The following is an 18,350-nucleotide window of genomic DNA, read 5'->3' as shown; positions in this document are numbered from 1 at the left end:
ATTTTGGACAACGTGACTTCCCGTAGGAAACTACAGTTTGTAGCTCAGACGCTAATGTTTTGACAGAACAGCATATATGTGTGGTTCGAAAACAGCCTGTCTTTGAGGTTACGATGGTGTGAAAGAAAGTAATGTGGAAGCCGTTATCGGGACCAGACGATGGACCGGCGAGGTGAGTGTGTCTGAATGTATTTCAGTAATGCTTCACTCCCGAAAGAAGACCGTTCAGCTGCACAGACGTGTTCGCTAACCGCTAAGTGAGGCTATCTTGAAGTTAGCTTGTCTCGCCGGTTCCATGCAGACAAATGTTAGCTGACTGCAGCCTTTATGGTGGACATGACTGTAAACTGCGGTCGGCTCGCCTACAAAATGATTTGTCTCATCTTTTTTTGGTAAAACGAACCTAACAATCACCAGTAGCTTTGTATCCCACTGCACTCAATGAGGTAGTGTTGAAAGACTTAACTTTAGCTGAGACCTTACTTAAGCTACCTATCATCATTGGATAACCTATTGGCAAAATATGTTATTTAAATGTTGGTGTCAAGTAAATAACTAAAAAGAGAAACACATTCTCACCTTGTTACCTTCAGCGATCACAAGCCAAGCAGAGAATCTGGTGGTCCTCACAGCAGCGATGGGTGACATTAAATTTAACAGAAACATCCCTTTTAGAGACACCATCCCTGTTAGTGTACATAATCCACAGACCTCACTCTTGCCCCATTACTGCAAATGCAGGTGCTAATACAGTTACTACTACATTAATTAGACCCTTTAAGTGGGTCCAAAACCCAGGGGTCAAGCATTCAGGCCTGTACCATTCTCTTGATTTATGCCACACATGCACTCGCCCAGGATGTCTCATCTAAGTGAATTCTACTCTGTGGCGGCTGTGGCTCAGGGGGTAGAGCGGTCGTCCACCTACCAGGGGGTCGGTGGTTCAATCCCTGGCCTCGGCAGTCCACATGCCGAAGTATCCTTGGGCAACATACTGACCCCCCCCCCAAAAAAATGCTTTGCCATCAGTATGTGAATTCATATGTACTTCAAAAGTGTCTGCCAAAATGACTAATTGTAATTGTACTTTGCCATCTAAAATTAGAATCAAATGGGTGTGCTCAGCATTGTTATATGAGCCACTCAGCTTGTCTGGCATCTGCATTCATGTTGTTTCCCCAGTCTTTCATTCAGGTTTTTCTCTTGTCCTCTGTTAAACCTGCAATAACTGATACACCATAATGTTCCCCAGCTAGTTGCTGGTCTGTCTTTTTGTACTGGGCAAGTAGTGCACGGTGGGTTCTTCAAATCTTTTTTACTGAAAACAGCTGCAGCTGAAAGCAGCTCTGGAAAAGATCGCGATGAGAGCAGCAAGTCTGAATCAAAACAGTTAAGCTGCGTACTGTCAAAAACAATACAATCAGCCGAAAGACAATGAAATGCTGCGTAGAGCTGAGGGGAACTGTAAAGTTAATTGGTTAATAATTCTTTGGGTTTGTCACTATGAGCGAGCGCTTTCAGATTTACATAGTCATGTGACCAGTTATTAATGCAGAAATACTGATTAGAGCAGCTTTAAACTGTCAAATCTCAATATTGGCTTAAAAAAAACAGTATTGTGTACTTCTTGGTTTGTCTCTACTACGAAGTGTCTCACAGGCCGGCCCACCAAATAATTGAGTGAACAAACTGGCGCTTGGTGTGGCCTGTAGATGAAACAGGTGAATGAATAATGTATGGGTTCTCCTGATGTAGTGAACATAAAACAATGAGATAAAAGCAGTACCTGAATACAGCAGCAATAGCAGCATTGTTGTCGTATTTGAGGTTGACTGTTGTTTTTTTTGCAGCCTCAGCTCAGATGACTGTCTTGTGTCAGTCTAGTTATTTATACATGCTCATTTCCCTTTCTTGACACAGCAGAAAGTTTGCCCTGTGTAACTGTCTGGTTGCTTCACCGGGTTCAGACTGGAGGCGGTAGCGTTGCAAAGCATTTCCGCGTCTTTTCGGTGCCCATATGACCAATTGGGTTGTTCGGACAGGACATGCCGTGGGTGGCTGGCAATCTGCAGCCATAGTTTTGGCATCTGATCTGCATGCCGTGAGCCAATCTGGCATTCTGTTATTCTAATAAATGGTAAAATGTGCATCCCATGCTTGCCAACCCTTTTTACAAGTATCCTGTGACATGTTCCTTAATGTTTTTTTAAGGGGCTGTTAAGTCTGTGAGAGTGACATATTTTTAAAATGTTTTTTCAAACCATTAAGCTCCTTAAAAAGCCCCTCTGACAATGACTTTGGTAACACAACCTCACCAGGTTGTGATAGTTTTCTGAATGTCTTTGTCAGTAAAATATCTACTATCTGAGCTCATGCATGTTCCAGTGGTGTCCATGTACTCGTTTCTCCTGAAAGAGGGATTTGACACCAAGTTTCTCCACTTTGTCTGCACAAAATAGCTCTCTTATGTCTGGTGAAGTACTGGCATTTTTAAACATGCAATCTTGCAGCCACTCAGGAAGTAAACCCCACCCTGACCACACAGATACTAATTATTATAGACCAATTTCAAAACTTCCATTGGTGTTTCAGCAGCTTTTTTAACTGAGAAGCTTATTGTGCATATGCGACGGGGGGAAGGAGTTGCTCGCTCGCTGGGGGGGGGGGGGGGGGGGGGGTCATGTTTTCTCCTTGGATTTCCAAATATTTCAATAAATCAATCTTCTCCCTCACCTTTTACTGATTTACAGCACCAGAGGAAGCAAAATTGCCCTAGAGCATCACCTGGCTGTAGCCATGCTTCACATTAAGCATGGCGCACCTTTCAGGGTATTCTTCATTCTTCATCCTCCAGACATAACCGCTGGTCAGGAGGCCCAAAAGGTTCTAGTTTTGTTCTGTTGCTCTATAGAATTAACTGCCAAACCTATGGTCACTCATTTATATGGTTTTGGTTCAGTATTCTGTTCTGTTCATGCCTATGGAACAGCAGCATGTATGGACGAGGAAAGATGAAGCATACACCGAAAAGTGGACCCTGTCTAAACTGAAACATGGCAATAACTAGGTGATACTGTAGGGCTATTTTGCTTCCTCTGGCACTGAAAATCAGCTGCATGTAAAGGGGAAGGTAGATTCATTTAAATAGGAAATCCTTGGAGAAAACATCATGCCTTCCATAGAAATCAATTGAGCTGTAATGTTAGTCAACTGGAGTCTATGGTCCTTTAGAAATGGACTGATATTTGTCAGGAATGCTACCAGAGCTGAAGTGTGACTACCCATAACCTTAACACAAGATTCTTACAAAGAGAAATGTGCTTTTATCAGTACAAAAGACACTTGTTGTGAAGGGGTGCCAACACTTTTGGCCTTGAGGTATTCATTTCCCGCAGCATTTTGGTGGTATTTTGTGTTGAATTTGGGGAAACCAATTGTTGTTTTAGTTGTGTTAAGTTATTGAAATCATGCTGGTTTGGTTATTTTAGCAAAAAACCTAGAAAACCAAAACTTCCAGAGGGGTGCCAATACTTTCATCCATGACTGTCGCCATTGTTTTATACAGGCTTTAGGTAGATTGTTTAGTTGAACCTCACGGTAACACGTATTATAGCAGCTATAATGTGTTATAGAGGCTGTTTTGGACAGATATGAAGGAGTGCCTTGAGATTTTGGCTTGTCCTTTGGTGTGTCTCGGCCATGCAAAGTTTGAAAACCACTGGTCTAGAGTGGCCGGGATCACTTCCAGCGGTCATGTCGTAGCCGGCATGCGACACGCCTGTCATGTCTTGTGGAATCAAGCCACAATTGATTGAAGCCTAGAACAAAGGTAATTAAAAATGACTTCCAGACATTTGGAATTCCTGTGTGTGTTGAGACAGTCTGTTTCAGTGAAGTACATGAATGAATGGATTACTTGAAACCAGCTGTAATTCAGTACCACTCCAGACTTGTAAGTGCTTTGTACTGTGACCTGGATGAATGAGAATCTTCACAGACATACCACAGCAGACATGAAGGAAACACTGGCTGCTACAGCGTCGCTTTACCGAACCAGGTCATTCCAAAGTCTGACAAACAGCAAACCATGAGGAATCACCTTAAACCAGTGGGCTTGGACTGCAGACCTGATCCTTTCTTGGGCTACATTTGGTTGAGATTGACCCAGTTAGAACAAAGAGAGCATGTGATTTGACCAAATAACAGCTGCATTTGCCTTGAAAGCTTCCACATGATTACACTCCAGTCATAAGCATAATAACAAAACAGATGAAGCTGTTCTTTGGTTTCTTGTGCTGTGTGTGAGCAACAAGTCGGTTACCAGCCACTTGAATAATACACAAAGAATAAGTACACATGAACATATTTTAGGAGCAAATATCCTCTCGTATCATGCGGAAACAATTACGTCAGTGATAGCTTGATGTTGAACTAATGACTTTGATGGTGGCTTTCATAAGACTGATGTGAGAACTAAGCGACAATATTAAGATGTCTGCCCTTCTTATCAGGTTGCTGCTGGCGCTGTGTTTATGAACCAACCACGAATTGATGATATTTAACCGACAACACGTAGAAATATCATCTTTGTTTTTACTGCACGTGTCCCATAGCGTCCGTTCCTCAGCGCGTGAAGCTCTCGTCCACCGTGAGCGCGTGAAACGTCCTCTCTTTTCGCGTTTCTCTGGCGAGATGTTGTTTGGTTATTTGTTTGCCGTCAGAAATAGCTGCGTGGGTCGTGTCCCATATTTGCGTGTGTAGCCGGTTAGACCTGTATCAGTGGAACAGGTCGGCTCGTCAGGTGCTCCACTCACAGCAAAGGAAAACAAAAAAAACGGGGGCGCTGTCGCAGGAGAAGAACAGGCTGGATGCACCGGCGGCGTCTCTGACATTCATTCGTTCATTCTTCAGCCTTCATCCTCGTCATTCTGCGGAAAACATCTGTTTTAGACTGACTGTCACGAGTTGACGGTAAGCACATTCTTCCTCCAGGCCGTGTTCATGTGAGAGAAGATGGTTTTGTTTCGATTTTTTCGGGATCTTTGGAAGCGGAAGCGACCATCTGGTTAAACAAACTATTTACTGTTCGTTGTGGTATTTTTTTATGCCTTCGTTTACTGTATATTATAAATGTTCGGTTTTTACTATGAGGTTATTGCAAACGTATAGTGCTTTATGGGGTGTTTTACTCTTGTCCGTAGCCGGCAAAAGTTAATGTTTCTTCAGGAGCTCAACGTGTCTAAGTCGTACTCAGGTGTGTGTGTGTGTATGTGTGTAGTGACATTATCCCAGTTTATAGAAACTCTTAATCTCCCTTGCTTTCATAAAGTTTGCCTCTGTTTGTTTTGCACCCTGTCTTCCAGTCTGTAGAGGGATTCATTGAACTTAACACAGTGACCCAAACTATGAATGTAGTGGTGGAGTTTCAGGGTGTCTGATAACATGAAGTTTAGACCACATTGCACAGACCAAACCATGTTGTCATTCAAAAGATGGGATTGAAACATGCCACTCAAAAGGTAACTGCGATGTGCCACATGGGCTTGGTGAGAGCTTTGTGGTGTGCTTTCCTCATAGTGACGTTGAAGCTGTGTTTTGTGCTGCTCCATTCATTTAAATGTAGAGGTCATGTTAACTGAGCCTAACCTGTCACCTGTAGGTAGTGTGGTGGAGCCGCAGGGCGGACTCCTCTCACCCAGTCCACCAGACCCCCTGCTTGGTCCTGACTCACTCATGGTAAGAACCCTCTCAGTGTTTCTGCTCAGCTGACAACAGACACAAGTGTGGCAAACAATGTTTGTTACAAAGATTTAGATATAGAAGAAAATTTGGGGAAAAAAGTCTTTGTTGAAAGGTGGACAGGCCGAAGTGGCAGCGGTTATGTGCTTCACTAGCTTGATGTGGTGAAAACTAACAGCTGTCAGCTTTAGATATAGAACTTAGAGATATGCATGGTTCCCTATACCCTTGCTATATTTACACATGCAGAGGAATCAGTGGCTTTGAATATTTGGTTGAGGTATCCTTGTTGAAAGCAGAACAAGCCACTATCACAGTCTGGCTTTGGTATCATTTAATATGGATGCTGATAGGCTACCCAGCATTATGGAAATGAACCTCCATTTGAATCTGAACTCACTCTCTGACTTCTTTGCCCCACAAGGATGCTCAAGGGTATAAGTGGGTGCGCTGGCGAGTGTGGTTGTGTCGTCTGGCTGCTGTGCTGTCCTTGGGTCTCCTCCTGATTGTGTTTCACTGGTGCCCACGGCTTGGCGTCCTCGCCCGCTGCTGCTCCTGCCCTCTGGCTTTGGCAAATATTTTGCTAATAAGAGTAAGAAAGTGAATTTATTCCTACGCAGATTTGAAACAAGAATTGCAACTGACCTGCGTGTCACTTTGTCCCACATTATCCTTTCATGTTTTTAAAGAGACATGCACTGAAATGTTACTTTCTCAGTCTGGTCTGTATTCTGACTTAATGTTCAGTCTTCATTCAAAGTGCTCCTCTAATCTTGAAAGACGTTCATGAGTTTTAGTGTCTGTGGGTGTCTGAAATGCTGTTAAAGTCTTTTCTGCACTGGCAAGAAATAAATTCTGCCTGATACTGTGTGCTTGAATTGTTGACAGGTTGACATGGGCACAAAATCTTAATATTATATAAATAATATAAATATTGGCCTTTAAAAATTCATATCAGGTTGTTGTAAATACCTTATCTCACTTCACCTACCATCTGTCTGATTATTGTGTACTTAATGGGTGGAATGGTGGATTTGTGTACACGGTTGACATATTTGCAAACATCCACCTTCAAAGGTTGTGTGGATGAACTCGGGACACAGTTTATGTGTACCTTGATTTCATACTTAATATGTGTTGGTTCGGTCTCATGACATTCTGATCACCCAGCATGATAAAAAGAGGACCGTGTGTCTGGCGGTATTCTGTCTTCACTGCATTAGATGTTTCCTATCTTAGCTGTTCAAGTGCCTCTTTTCCAGTAATCATGAATGTGTTTGTGTTGTCTTTCCTTCAGGACAGTTTTGGTCAGCAGCATGTGGTGGAGGTCCTCACAGAGGAGGTGGAGGAGGGCAGGTCAGCCGCATCTCTATGTCTGTCCTCTGGAAGCATCACATTTAGCCTTTCAACACTATGCTCATGTTTGAGAAAACTGTTTAAAAGACAAAAGGAAAATGCTGACTTGGTTTGTCACTTTCAGTTTGGAGTCATTGGGAGAGCTGGAGGACACAGAATGGAGAGATACAGTTCAGCTTTACAGGGAGGAGGTAAGGCAGAGGCCAACGTTTAGAGCTGTTTAGGCAGAATAAAATCCTGAGGGATCTTCTTTCCCAGACTAAAAGTGACTTTATTGTGTTCCAGAAAACTCTGTTGCGCTACTACCTGTTTGAAGGAATGCGCTTCATCTGGCTGGACACAAAAGGAGCTTTTTGTCGTGTTAGGTACTGAAACAGGAAACCAAGGAGCCTATGAGAATTCACTGAATACTGAGCAACTCTTTATTTAAACTGGGACTGTTTTAATTCTTTGATGAATAGAAAGTCAACTATTTCCTGTTATAACCTTTTGATTAATCACAATGTTGAAACCTTCCATCTCCGTCTGTAGTGTCCTCAATGAGGACTGGACCTGCAAGGACCTGTATGGCTTCCAAAAGGGCCTGAGTCCCCTGAAGCAGAGCTTGAGGTTGGCAAGGATTCATAAATGGAGAAATAAAGCGATTTTAAACCTCTGAGGGTGCTGCAGAGTAATTCATGATGTGAATTCTTTCAGGAGACGCGTGTATGGGCCCAACCTCATTGATGTGCCTGTGAAGCCTTATGTGAAACTCCTGTTTGAGGAGGTGAGGTGAACCCGTCTGTCTTTTATCCTCCCACAGGTGGATTTTTTTTATGATGGTTTTGAATGTTGAAATTTTATTCAAAATCTGGATAAATCATCAAGTTGAATCCACATTTTCTCTTTTTATCTGCTTCTTTAGGTCCTCAACCCGTTCTACGTTTTCCAGTTGATCAGCATCACCCTGTGGTTGATTGACGATTATATTGTTTACGCCATATGTATATTCATTATCTCCATGTTGTCCGTCTGTATCTCACTGTATGAGACACGTAAGGTGAGCCTCTAGTGGGATAATTCATCTGATTAGAATTTTCTGTGTTTAGCTCTTGATGTGGTTGTGAATAAGATTTTATAAACCTTATTTGGCCTTTTACTTCACAGCAAAGCGTCACTCTTCGCGACATGGCCCAGCTTGTCACGAATGTCACCGTACGGAGAGACTCAGGAGGTGAGTTTTTGCAAATGTCTTCTTCCAATATGGATTTCTTGAACTTTCTTCACTTCGTCTTGATGTTTGTGGATTTGTTACTCAGTTGCTATCTATGGCCATGCTGTTCACTTGGCATTAACATGAGTCCTGCAGTAATGTGCTTCATCTGATGGTGGAGAAGTGGCAGATAAGCAATGAAAAGATTTGGCACAGAAAGTGTTTTAGCCTGCCAAAGGAACACAGCAGAAGGCAGAGTGAGAGCAGCACCTTGGTTTCCTGATGAGTTGAGGACCTGGTGAAGAGGGTTATGGTGTTGATTCATGGCCATGGCTTCAAGCAGTGATAAATAACCATAATTTGAAAGGGGGTCAGAAATAGTAAAATATGATTTTAATTTGCTAACTGATGCTGTACCCAGGTGTTGTTTAAGATGGTAGACAATAATAATCGCTGCCACGTATTCTCCATAATTAGACACATCTCTGGAACCACCAGGGTTTCAATTCCCCTTTTCTCAGGACTGAAAATCCGAAGTCTGAAGTAGAATTTTAGGCAATCAATTATAGAGTTATCTCTGGGATTCCATATCCCACTCCTTGTCCTCAGCAGGAGCACTGCAGTTGTCAGTTCTGCATGGTTACCACTCAAATGGGGTAAAATCATGGATGAAAAAGTGTGACCGTTGGCCTCTCTATTAAAGCTGGCTTTGGTGATGTTGGAGAACCCAGCGAGAGTAAACTAGATTTTGAAAGTATGCAACTGAACAACTCCCATCCCCTCCCTTCATGCCTCTGTCCAAAGCCACTCCCCCAAAACACTCGAATACACACTTCCTGAGTACTGCTGGAGGAGTAGTTATGAGAAGACCGGTTCTATTAATAAATACATACATGAACAACTCTGTTAAATGCTGCAGTCATATAAAAACAAGTGCAACAACGTCGATCTTTCAGCCTGAATCGATTACACGGCCTGGCATTTACTGCTCACTGCTGTGGGTGTGTGCTCTGTGCTACTGGGTTAGCTGCTGAATAAGAGTCTTCTGGCTCTCATTAATGTGAATAAAAATAAGGAAACAAATCAGGAAGGGATTTTGTTGTATTGGACTAAGTAAAGCCTGACTGCCATCCATAAATCTCTACCTGCACATTCATTCCTAGTTGTGTGTTTTCTCAGTGGAGGAGTGTGTGAGCTCCGTGGACCTGGTGCCCGGCGACTGTCTCATCGTCCCTCAGGAAGGTCTGCTGCTGCCCTGTGATGCTGCCCTGCTGGCTGGGGAGTGTCTGGTCAACGAGAGCATGCTGACAGGTGATCATCAAAACCTCAACAGCTCAGACAGAGCGTACCTGCAGAGATTTGTCAAATCCTCCAACTTCATCTGTTCGATTAGTTGCTCTGCTATGTGTTAATAAAATGCCATGATCACCAGGCCCCTCAGAGCCCACCGATTCCACACTGAGTAACTTCACTGTTTTGCTGCTGCATTTTTCACTTTTTATGAAGGATTGAATTAAAAAATGCCCTTTAAAGGTCATGTCACATTTCACGACCATTACGGTCACAAATTGGCCTTGAAAAGTGATTTTCAAGATGACTGCAAACTGGTGCTCATTCATCAAAAGAGTCTATGCTCATGTCATGAAGTACGTGACACCAACCTCCAGCTGGTCTTCCAGTGAGGGGTTGATGTATTAACCTGTCCTCATCATTACTGTGTCCAGGTGAAAGTGTCCCTGTGCTGAAAACCCCACTGCCAGCCGGTGAAGGGAAGTACAGTTCAGAGGCTGAGCGCAGGCACACTCTCTTCTGTGGTACCCAGCTCATTCAGGCCAAAGGGGGACGGCCAGGGGGGAGCGGTGCTGTCGCTGTGGTCACAAGCACTGGTAGGTAGACAAACTTGTGATCTCTATCAGTAACATTTTAGTGAGAGTTAGCAGTTAAAGGTAACTGGTCATTTTGGTGAGGAACAATGAATGTAGACATAACTTCTGTTTGTTTACAAGGACACTCCACAGGTCACCTTCAGGTGTTCATGTTTGCTTTCCCACTCAAGCCACTTCTTGTGCTTCTCTTCAGGGTTTTTCACAGCCAAAGGTAACCTGGTCAGCTCCATTTTGTATCCTCAGCCGACCAACTTCCGCTTCTACCAAGATTCTGCCAAATTCCTGCTCATCCTGGGTTTTGTTGGTAAGAGTTTTAGCTTAGTTTAGATCTAACTGAACTTTGTTTCAAGAGTGTATGAAGAAGCAAACGTTATCTGTGTCTACAGCTGAGTTACTCAGGTGATGTATTTGATGCCTATTTGACCAATATATTCCTTAATTGTTTCAGCGTTGACTGGCACCATTTACAGCTTTGTGGTCCTCCTCAAAACCAATGTAAGTACAAGCTACAATGTAAGGACCAAATAATGTCTGGCTGGTTATTTGACATGCCACAGAATAAATGAAGTGATATTTCTTACTGTGTCCAGGTGACCTGGGTGGAGTTGGTGATTAGGAGCCTGGATATTGTGACCATCGCAGTGCCTCCTGCCCTGCCTGCTGCCATCACCACTGGCACGATCTACGCCCAGCGCAGGCTGAAGAAACAGGGCGTCTTCTGCATCAGTCCACCGCGGATCAACATCTGTGGCAAGGTCTCAGTCTTCTGCTTTGACAAGGTGAGGGGGGATCCATGCACTGAAGTTCACCGTGTAAGTGGAGGACAGTCGTGGCCACTTGAAGTGTTGAAGTCTCCTTTCATCAGAGTACTTTTGTTTCTCCAGACAGGCACTCTAACAGAGGAGGGTCTGGATGTGTGGGGAGTGATGGAGGGGGGACCTGCCGGTTTCTCTGAGCTGGTCCCAGAGCCCAGACTCCTGTCTCCAGGGCACATGCTCTCAGGTCTGGCCTGCTGTCACACTGTGACACTGTTACGAGGTCAGCCCCTCGGAGACCCTTTGGAGCTCAAGATGGTCGAGTCCACTGGTTGGGTATGATACTGTAAAGCTTATTTTAGCCACTTCAAAAGGTCCTTGACTAGAGCTGTGTGTTGTTTGAAAGTTTTCATGACTTACACTAAAACAATACCTTTTTTGATGCTTTACTAGCTTACTAGTACCTCTCATTAATTAACGAAAACAGCAAAATTAATTTGTAAATGTTAAATGTCATAACAAAAGCAGTTATGCTTTTGTGTGCCACTAGCGATCTATTCTCAGAACATTTCATCTTTCCCTGAACTTCTGCTCTAACATGTTGATTCAAATCAGTATCTTTAAACTGTATGTCACTCTCCAGACGCTCCAGGAGCCAGAGGGAGATGGAAAAGCACTGGATGCGCAGTTTGGAGGCCACAAAGTCTTGGCGGTTATGAGATGTCCAGCTCAAGGAGCTGTGAGTGTCCCCACCATCACTCCCTCATGTGTCTCATCACCCTGTACTGTATAGTTAATGTACTGCACTTTGGATGTATTAGAGTTCGTAGCAAGGCAACAGTGTTAAAGCAGGTGTGGCTAATGTACGCTAATGTGTTATGTTCTACATAGAGCACCAAGCTCACCAGGAGAGCAGAAGCAGGAAATAGTAGACACTGTCATCTAGGGGAATTACTAATGAATTGCATGATGTTGCCAAACTGATGGTCCACCGTTTGATACACATTGAATGTATCACAGGCACTGGTGCAAATCTATTTGATCTTATTGAACAAATGTTGCTGCTGTCAGTAGGAATAGTTCTGATGCTAAATATTTGCAGATGAGTAGTTTGCATTTTCGTCACGTCCCCGGTCTATAAAGGCCTTTCCATTTCTTAACCGTAGCATCATATTTTGATAATGTGGCAAATGTACGAAATAACAAAAGAATGACACAGTGGGTAAACCAGCGGTCGCCTGGTTTGCTGACTGCGTCCCTACAATGTCAGTTGTCAGTTTGTATGGAGTTTCCAGTGTTGCGTAACAGTTATTCCTCTCTTTCGTTCTGATGTCAGTCCACAAGCCAGGCGGTGGCCATTGTTCAGAGGTTTCCCTTCTCCTCGGCCCTGCAGAGGATGAGTGTGGTGACGGTGGCCCAGGGGGGACGCTCGGTTCTCGCTTTTATCAAAGGATCCCCAGAAATGGTGGCTAGTCTCTGCCAAGCAGAAACTGGTCAGTTACTCATTATTAATGACATAAATAACAATAATATTAATCCTTTTAAGTGTAAATATGTGCAGGACAATATTTTTAATGATTTGAAATGGAAATATTTTAACACCAGCTTCTGTGGGTCAGGTATTGTCAGTGTCAGAGATTTAACAGGATGCTGTATGTTCACAGTGCCAGCGCAGTTCTCCAGCAAACTACGAAACTTCTCAAGTGAAGGCCTCAGGGTTCTTGCACTTGCCTGTAAACCATTAGACAAGAACACTGACATAAGGACCATTAAAAGGTGAGAACTGAGTCTGTATTTCTGACGTCTGAAGCACCACTGAAGCCAGCATGCAACAACACAGAGTCATTTTCTGTGACAACAACCAGATATGATATCACACACAAATACAGTGAGGTTTAAGAAGAAGTGTCCCACTGAATAATTAACAGACGTCAGGGTCAGACAGATCCCCGGAGAGTTCGTAAGGTAACTTCTGTTACTGCCAGTGTACAGTGATGCTTGAGGGAGTTTGTACTGGATGTTTGTTTGGTTATAGCTCTACACTGCAGATGGACTCTTTACTTACAGTGACAGAGTGACGGCTGACTCATTTGAGCATGTCCAGCGTGGGTTGAATCAGTAGGTCTGTGTTATATGTCTTGTGTAAGAAATGGCTGTATAATCAGTATGCAGCATTTTTATAAACTATGATAATCTGGTCATGGGTCACCTCTCTCGTCTGGGGAGGCAGATTGGAGCTTGTGGGTAGAATAAAAAGTGTGTTGCACAGCAACAACAACTGGGTCCGTAGCCGATTGAGGAAGTGGATCAGATGATTGAAACCTTTTTCTTTTTCTTTTTTTTTCTGGGGCAGCCAGCCATGCCATGCTGCTGCTGATGTTTCACATGACATGTGATGATGATTTTAAAAATAGAAACAAAAAATAAACAGGGGCCACATTTGTAAGTTGCACTGGTGCTCCCAGTTAGAAAACTGAGTAATAGTAGAGTCCAAAAATGGACACAGCATGTAACTAAGTGGTCGCAGTCTGGAGCCCTAACTCCAAAGACTCCTTTTTTCCCAATGCATGAAGTGTGTAGTAAGTCCAGTTATGGGTGCTGCAAACACAATCTACAAGCTACAGCAATGAGTTAATGCAGCGGTGTGTCTTTCACAGAGGGGAGGTAGAGAAAGACATGCAGTTCGTGGGCCTGCTGATGATGAAGAACTTAGTGAAGCCAGAGAGTGCCAAGGTTATTAACATCCTGAGACTGGCACACCTTCGCAGCGTCATGGTCACTGGTGAGATGTTTTTGTATTTGTATTAACCACAGCCCAATAGCGCTGTGCACGCCCTCTTCATGAAGGCATTAAGTTGCAGGCATCGACTTAATGACATCAGTGTCATTGTCAAATCTTTGTCGTTCTTCACATAGGGGACAACATTTTGACGGCAGTCAATGTAGCAAAAAGCTGTGGGATGGTGGGGTCTGATGAGAAGGTGATATTCGTCAATGCAACCCCCCACACTGCCCAGTCCATGCCCACCCTCACGTTCAACGTGGAAGATGCAGGGACCACAGATACCCAAAGCTCCATTGAGGTCATCACTCAGGTTGGTCCCGCTCAAACACAACGCTGCAGTTCACTGCTCCTCAGTCTGTTTCAGTCCTGGTACAGAATACATTTTAGACATCTGGGAAAAGGAGGATTGTTGTGTGAGGATTTTCTCTCTTGACGTTTCTGTGAAAGAACTCTTGAAAATGTTAGTCATGCTGTGGTAGTTTGGATCGTAGCCATAATTATGCTCCTCGTCTGTAATGAATATTGCTGCTGTTGTTGATGCTTTTGTTTTCTCCTCTCAGGGCCTGTACCAGGGTGGGTTTGGCTATCACTTAGCTATTAATGGCAGGTCTTTTGCTGCCCTCTGTGACCACTTCCCTGATTATCTGCCAAAGGTAATGTATGTTACGTAATCCCAGCAGGAATATTCTGACAGTGGACTGCACTCATACACCAATGACACAGGCATTCGATAACTAGGGGTGTAGTGACATGGACGATGGTTGAGTTGCATTAGACAAAGAGCATGGGGGCAGCACATAATGAGCACAATCATGGCAGTGCTAACCCCTGAGCACGGCAGCTCAGAGGTTAAATTCAGAGAATGAATTCCCATGTGGAGATCCATGAAGGATAATTTAACAGACTCTATTTCAAGCACTATTTTCCTTTTAATAACAAAGATGATGATTGTAAGAAGTCAAATCAATGGTGGTCAACTGTTTGCCAACAGTGCTCTTTTTCTCACACGCTGTCATCGCAGGTTTTGGTGCGAACTACAATATTTGCACGCATGTCTCCTGACCAGAAAACCCAGCTGGTGAAAGAGCTGCAGAAACTCAAGTGAGTCCAGAAGGATGGGAAACACAGAGGAAGAGCAGAAAGCAAATGAACATTCAGGAATAAACTGAGAGCAACAGAGAATGAAAATATATATATGTGTGTGTGTGTGTACACAAAACACTGGCTACGACCTGCCTTTAAATAAGATGCTAACTATTAGTCAAACCCCTCCTCTATTACTGCAGCTACCGGGTGGGCATGTGTGGGGACGGGGCCAATGACTGTGGGGCTCTGAGGGCTGCTGATGTCGGCGTTTCCCTGTCTGATGCTGAGGCTTCAGTCGCTTCACCATTCACTTCCAAGACCGACAACATCAGCTGTGTGCCGCTGCTTATCAGGTGAGGAAGCAGAAAGCATCAGTTGAGGTTGAAAGCTTGGGTGGATGTGGATGACGTCTTTGAAAACACACCAAACCAGTACTGTTTTGGTACACTATCTGCAGGAGAAGAGGTAATAACACGTTTTTTCTTCATTGTCTGCGCAGAGAGGGCCGATGTTCCCTGATCACCTCCTTCAGTCTCTTCAGATACATGGCCCTGTACAGCCTCATTCAGTTTTGCTCTATCCTCATCCTGTACACAGTGAGTAGCCGTGGAGCACCTCACACCCTAACTGTCAAAGTAGCCATTTTTTTTAATACGTGCCATCTTGATGTGTGCGTTGTCCAGGTGAAGACGACCATGGCTGACCTGCAGTTCCTGGTCTGTGACATTTTTCTGGTGACTGTGCTGGCCATCGTGATGGGGAGAGGAGGCCCCAGTAAGGAGCTGCACTCCCGCCGCCCTGCAGCCAGTCTGCTGACCCTGCCTGTCCTGGGCAGCCTCTTCATCCACACCTGCTTGATCATCCTGGGCCAGCTGGCTGTGTTCTTCATCACCACCTCACAGGACTGGTCAGTAACTGGTTAGAAAAGGATCAGCATCTCACCCACACATGATGCACTTTAATACACCGTAAAACTTGACTCTTTTTTTTTTTTTATTAGGTATATTCCACTCAATTCCACAGTGTATGGAACAGCCAACCTGCCCAACATGGAGGACACTGTTGTGTTTTCCTTATCAGGTTACCAGTACATCATCATGGCTGTGGTGGTCACCAAGGGCTACCCTCACAAGAAACCTCTCTACCACAATGGTGAGTGATCAGAGATGTCCAAGGATGAGAATGTGGGGTTGGAAGAGTGATGCATGTTGAGGAATTGGCCAGATATTCATAGCTGTCAGCTTTATTAATTCTGACATTACAAGTAAGACTAGAAATCTCAAATCAGAAGTGATTTTTTTTTCTTTTTATCTTTCCAGTGATTTTCCTCTGCCTGCTGTTTCTCCTCTTGGCCCTGATGACTTGGCTGGTGGTGTCTCCTGGGTCTTGGGTTCGCCAGGAACTTCTGCTGTACAACATCTCTGATATGGGTTTCAAAATGCTGCTCATCGCTGTGGCTGCTCTCAACTTCTTCATTTGTTTTGTTGTGGAGGTAGGTGATGATACGAACCTTTAATGTCCCCCCCTTAGGACGACTGTTTATCTACATTTACATGAAAAATGGCTACATTAGCTCCAACACCAACCAGATGAGATGCTTGAGTCTATGGATACAACTGATGTTGGGATTGTCCATGATGCTTCACATTAAAGTTATATTCCAGCCAAAATTTGTCTTTGAAGATCCGCTGCAGGTTGTAAAAATGCCCACCGTAACTTCTCTGATCACCCCTGCATGTTCAGTACATTCAAAACAATCATCATCTCACCAGAACATTGCTGGTGTGGCGGGTCAGTGTCTGCTCTCTGCATTAGATGAGCCAAATTCTTGAAAACTATACACCTGGAAAGTCTGAAACCTCAGCTTCAAAAGCAAAGCAATCATGAAAACTTTCAAGTTCAAACTTCATTCAGATATACTAAAGCATTGCTTCTGAACCAATGGAGCAGCAGATTCTTGAACATTTTATATTACCAGCTGTTTTTCTTTCTATTTGAAGTTGCCATTTCATAACATGCTGCAAGGTTCCTCTCCTCTACACACGAATATTGTTCTTAAGTAAATGTTGCCCCATAATTTAACAAGAGGAAATGCACAACACTGTATCCAGTGTACTTCGCATTGAAACAGATATCGTCTGCTTACTAGCAGACCGTGGGTGACTGCATGGGCCGTTTTCACATCACAATTGGAGACCAGGTTTAAGTAAATGTAATACAATTAATGGTTGAATTCCATTTAGCTGCTTCAGTTTCAGAGTCCTGACATTGTGCATGCTGGCTCACTGTCATGGCTTATACAATGTCTGCTTTTTGTCTGTTTTCATCGATTGATACTCCAAATGGACAATCTCCTTAAGTCTAAAATATTCCTAAAAGCCCTTGTTGACTGTACACTGTTTTTTTTCCAGGTGCTGATAGACGCAGGTATCCTGAACTGTCTGCGGTTGCTGCGTGGGAGACGTCAGTCAAAGAAACAGTATAAACGTCTAAACATCCTTCTGTCTAACTCCCCATCATGGCCGCCTCTTAATCAACCCCTGGTCCCCACCGATCACACAATCATCTGCCTTAGCTAGCATCTGCTTTCCCCCCTGTTGGACACTGACAGTCACCCAATCAAATTGGATGTCTGAGCCACATCCCCAACCAATGCCAAGTCATATTTTACCTGTACTAATAAAAACTATTTTTATTTAAAGTATAGCGTGTTTTGTTCTGTCAAGTTATGGCATCATTAAACAGCGTGCCCTCAGGGGTGTTACAGGACCACACTGTGCTGGTGGGTTTGCATGTTTCAGCCAATCAAAGGGTCAGTTGAGCCAGTAAAAGTATTCAACAGCAATATCAGAAATTGTGTCCTTGGTACTCACACTGATAATGTTCCCACTGACTTCAAAAGCAATTACTGTGAGCAACTTTGCATAAACCAGCCAATTAAACATGCATCACAAAAGCCTTTTTTTTTTTGCAAATCATTTTATTAAATCATTATTTACAGGCAGTTTGTGTTCTCACTCAGATCTCAGCTAAACCCATCTGTCTCCTGCTCTGCTGCTAGATTTCCAGAACTTAACTCTCTTATCGGTATCTTATCGGTGAATTCTCCCTTGGATATATTCTGTTACTTGAACTACAGTACTAAAATCAACAACCAGGAAGTAAAGATGTGATGCAGGAGGCACAGGCTGAATTCAACCGTTACAAAAACGTTTCTATTGATGATGTGCACCTCTGAATATGGCTTTATTGAGATCTCTGAACAAATAAAGATCAAAAACTAGGAACACCTATTGGGCACAATGGTCCTGGTCAGCCAGATCATCGCTCTCTGTCTGCTTCACATACAGCTGTGTCTCCATGATCCATTTCAGCAGTGGACCATCAGTTTTTAAACAATCACACACAGGGTGATGTTACAGTTTCTTCTGTGACCCAGATGCCAACAGCCAAGACAAAAACAGGGATTCATTGATCTTGGGACATCGTTTCAGTCACATTTCACTGCACACTCAGCAGCACTGTTTCTAACAAAGTGCCAGCCCGAGCTT

The 18,350-nt window shown here is 43.7% G+C and overlaps 1 protein-coding gene across 2 annotated transcripts; it reads left to right on the top strand.

Annotated features, from left to right (window-relative positions):
* Positions 1 to 32: 32 nt before the first annotated feature.
* On the top strand, positions 33 to 17,500 carry atp13a2 (ATPase cation transporting 13A2). Of its 2 annotated transcripts, none has more exons than XM_076740247.1 (29): positions 33 to 172; positions 5,660 to 5,736; positions 6,164 to 6,331; positions 7,037 to 7,095; positions 7,220 to 7,286; positions 7,381 to 7,460; positions 7,627 to 7,704; positions 7,792 to 7,861; positions 8,000 to 8,134; positions 8,242 to 8,308; positions 9,467 to 9,598; positions 10,012 to 10,173; positions 10,367 to 10,477; positions 10,622 to 10,668; positions 10,764 to 10,952; positions 11,058 to 11,264; positions 11,572 to 11,667; positions 12,265 to 12,421; positions 12,593 to 12,704; positions 13,586 to 13,710; positions 13,845 to 14,023; positions 14,274 to 14,366; positions 14,735 to 14,814; positions 15,000 to 15,152; positions 15,299 to 15,395; positions 15,483 to 15,706; positions 15,800 to 15,951; positions 16,119 to 16,291; positions 17,211 to 17,500. In XM_076740247.1, the coding sequence occupies exons 1-29, from the start codon at positions 160 to 162 to the stop codon at positions 17,376 to 17,378; spliced, it is 3,471 nt and encodes a 1,156-aa protein (XP_076596362.1). In that variant the 5' UTR covers positions 33 to 159; the 3' UTR covers positions 17,379 to 17,500. The 2 variants fall into 2 exon arrangements, with proteins under 2 accessions (XP_076596362.1, XP_076596363.1); XM_076740248.1 differs by lacking the exon at positions 33 to 172 and adding an exon at positions 4,610 to 4,971.
* Positions 17,501 to 18,350: the final 850 nt, after the last annotated feature.

Source organism: Chaetodon auriga, chromosome 10, assembly GCF_051107435.1.
Source record: "Chaetodon auriga isolate fChaAug3 chromosome 10, fChaAug3.hap1, whole genome shotgun sequence".
In the NCBI taxonomy this organism is placed as follows: domain Eukaryota; kingdom Metazoa; phylum Chordata; class Actinopteri; order Chaetodontiformes; family Chaetodontidae; genus Chaetodon; species Chaetodon auriga.
The sequence above is the reverse complement of the archived record's forward strand: the minus strand, read 5'-3'. Positions and strand labels throughout refer to the sequence as shown.

What these genes read in the sequence shown, in the direction of transcription:
- atp13a2 (XM_076740247.1), top strand. An exon ending in TGGTCGAGTCCACTGGTTGG is followed by an intron (nt 11,265 to 11,571) that starts GTATGATACTGT and finishes GTCACTCTCCAG; the next exon opens with ACGCTCCAGGAGCCAGAGGG. An exon ending in GATGTCCAGCTCAAGGAGCT is followed by an intron (nt 11,668 to 12,264) that starts GTGAGTGTCCCC and finishes TTCTGATGTCAG; the next exon opens with TCCACAAGCCAGGCGGTGGC.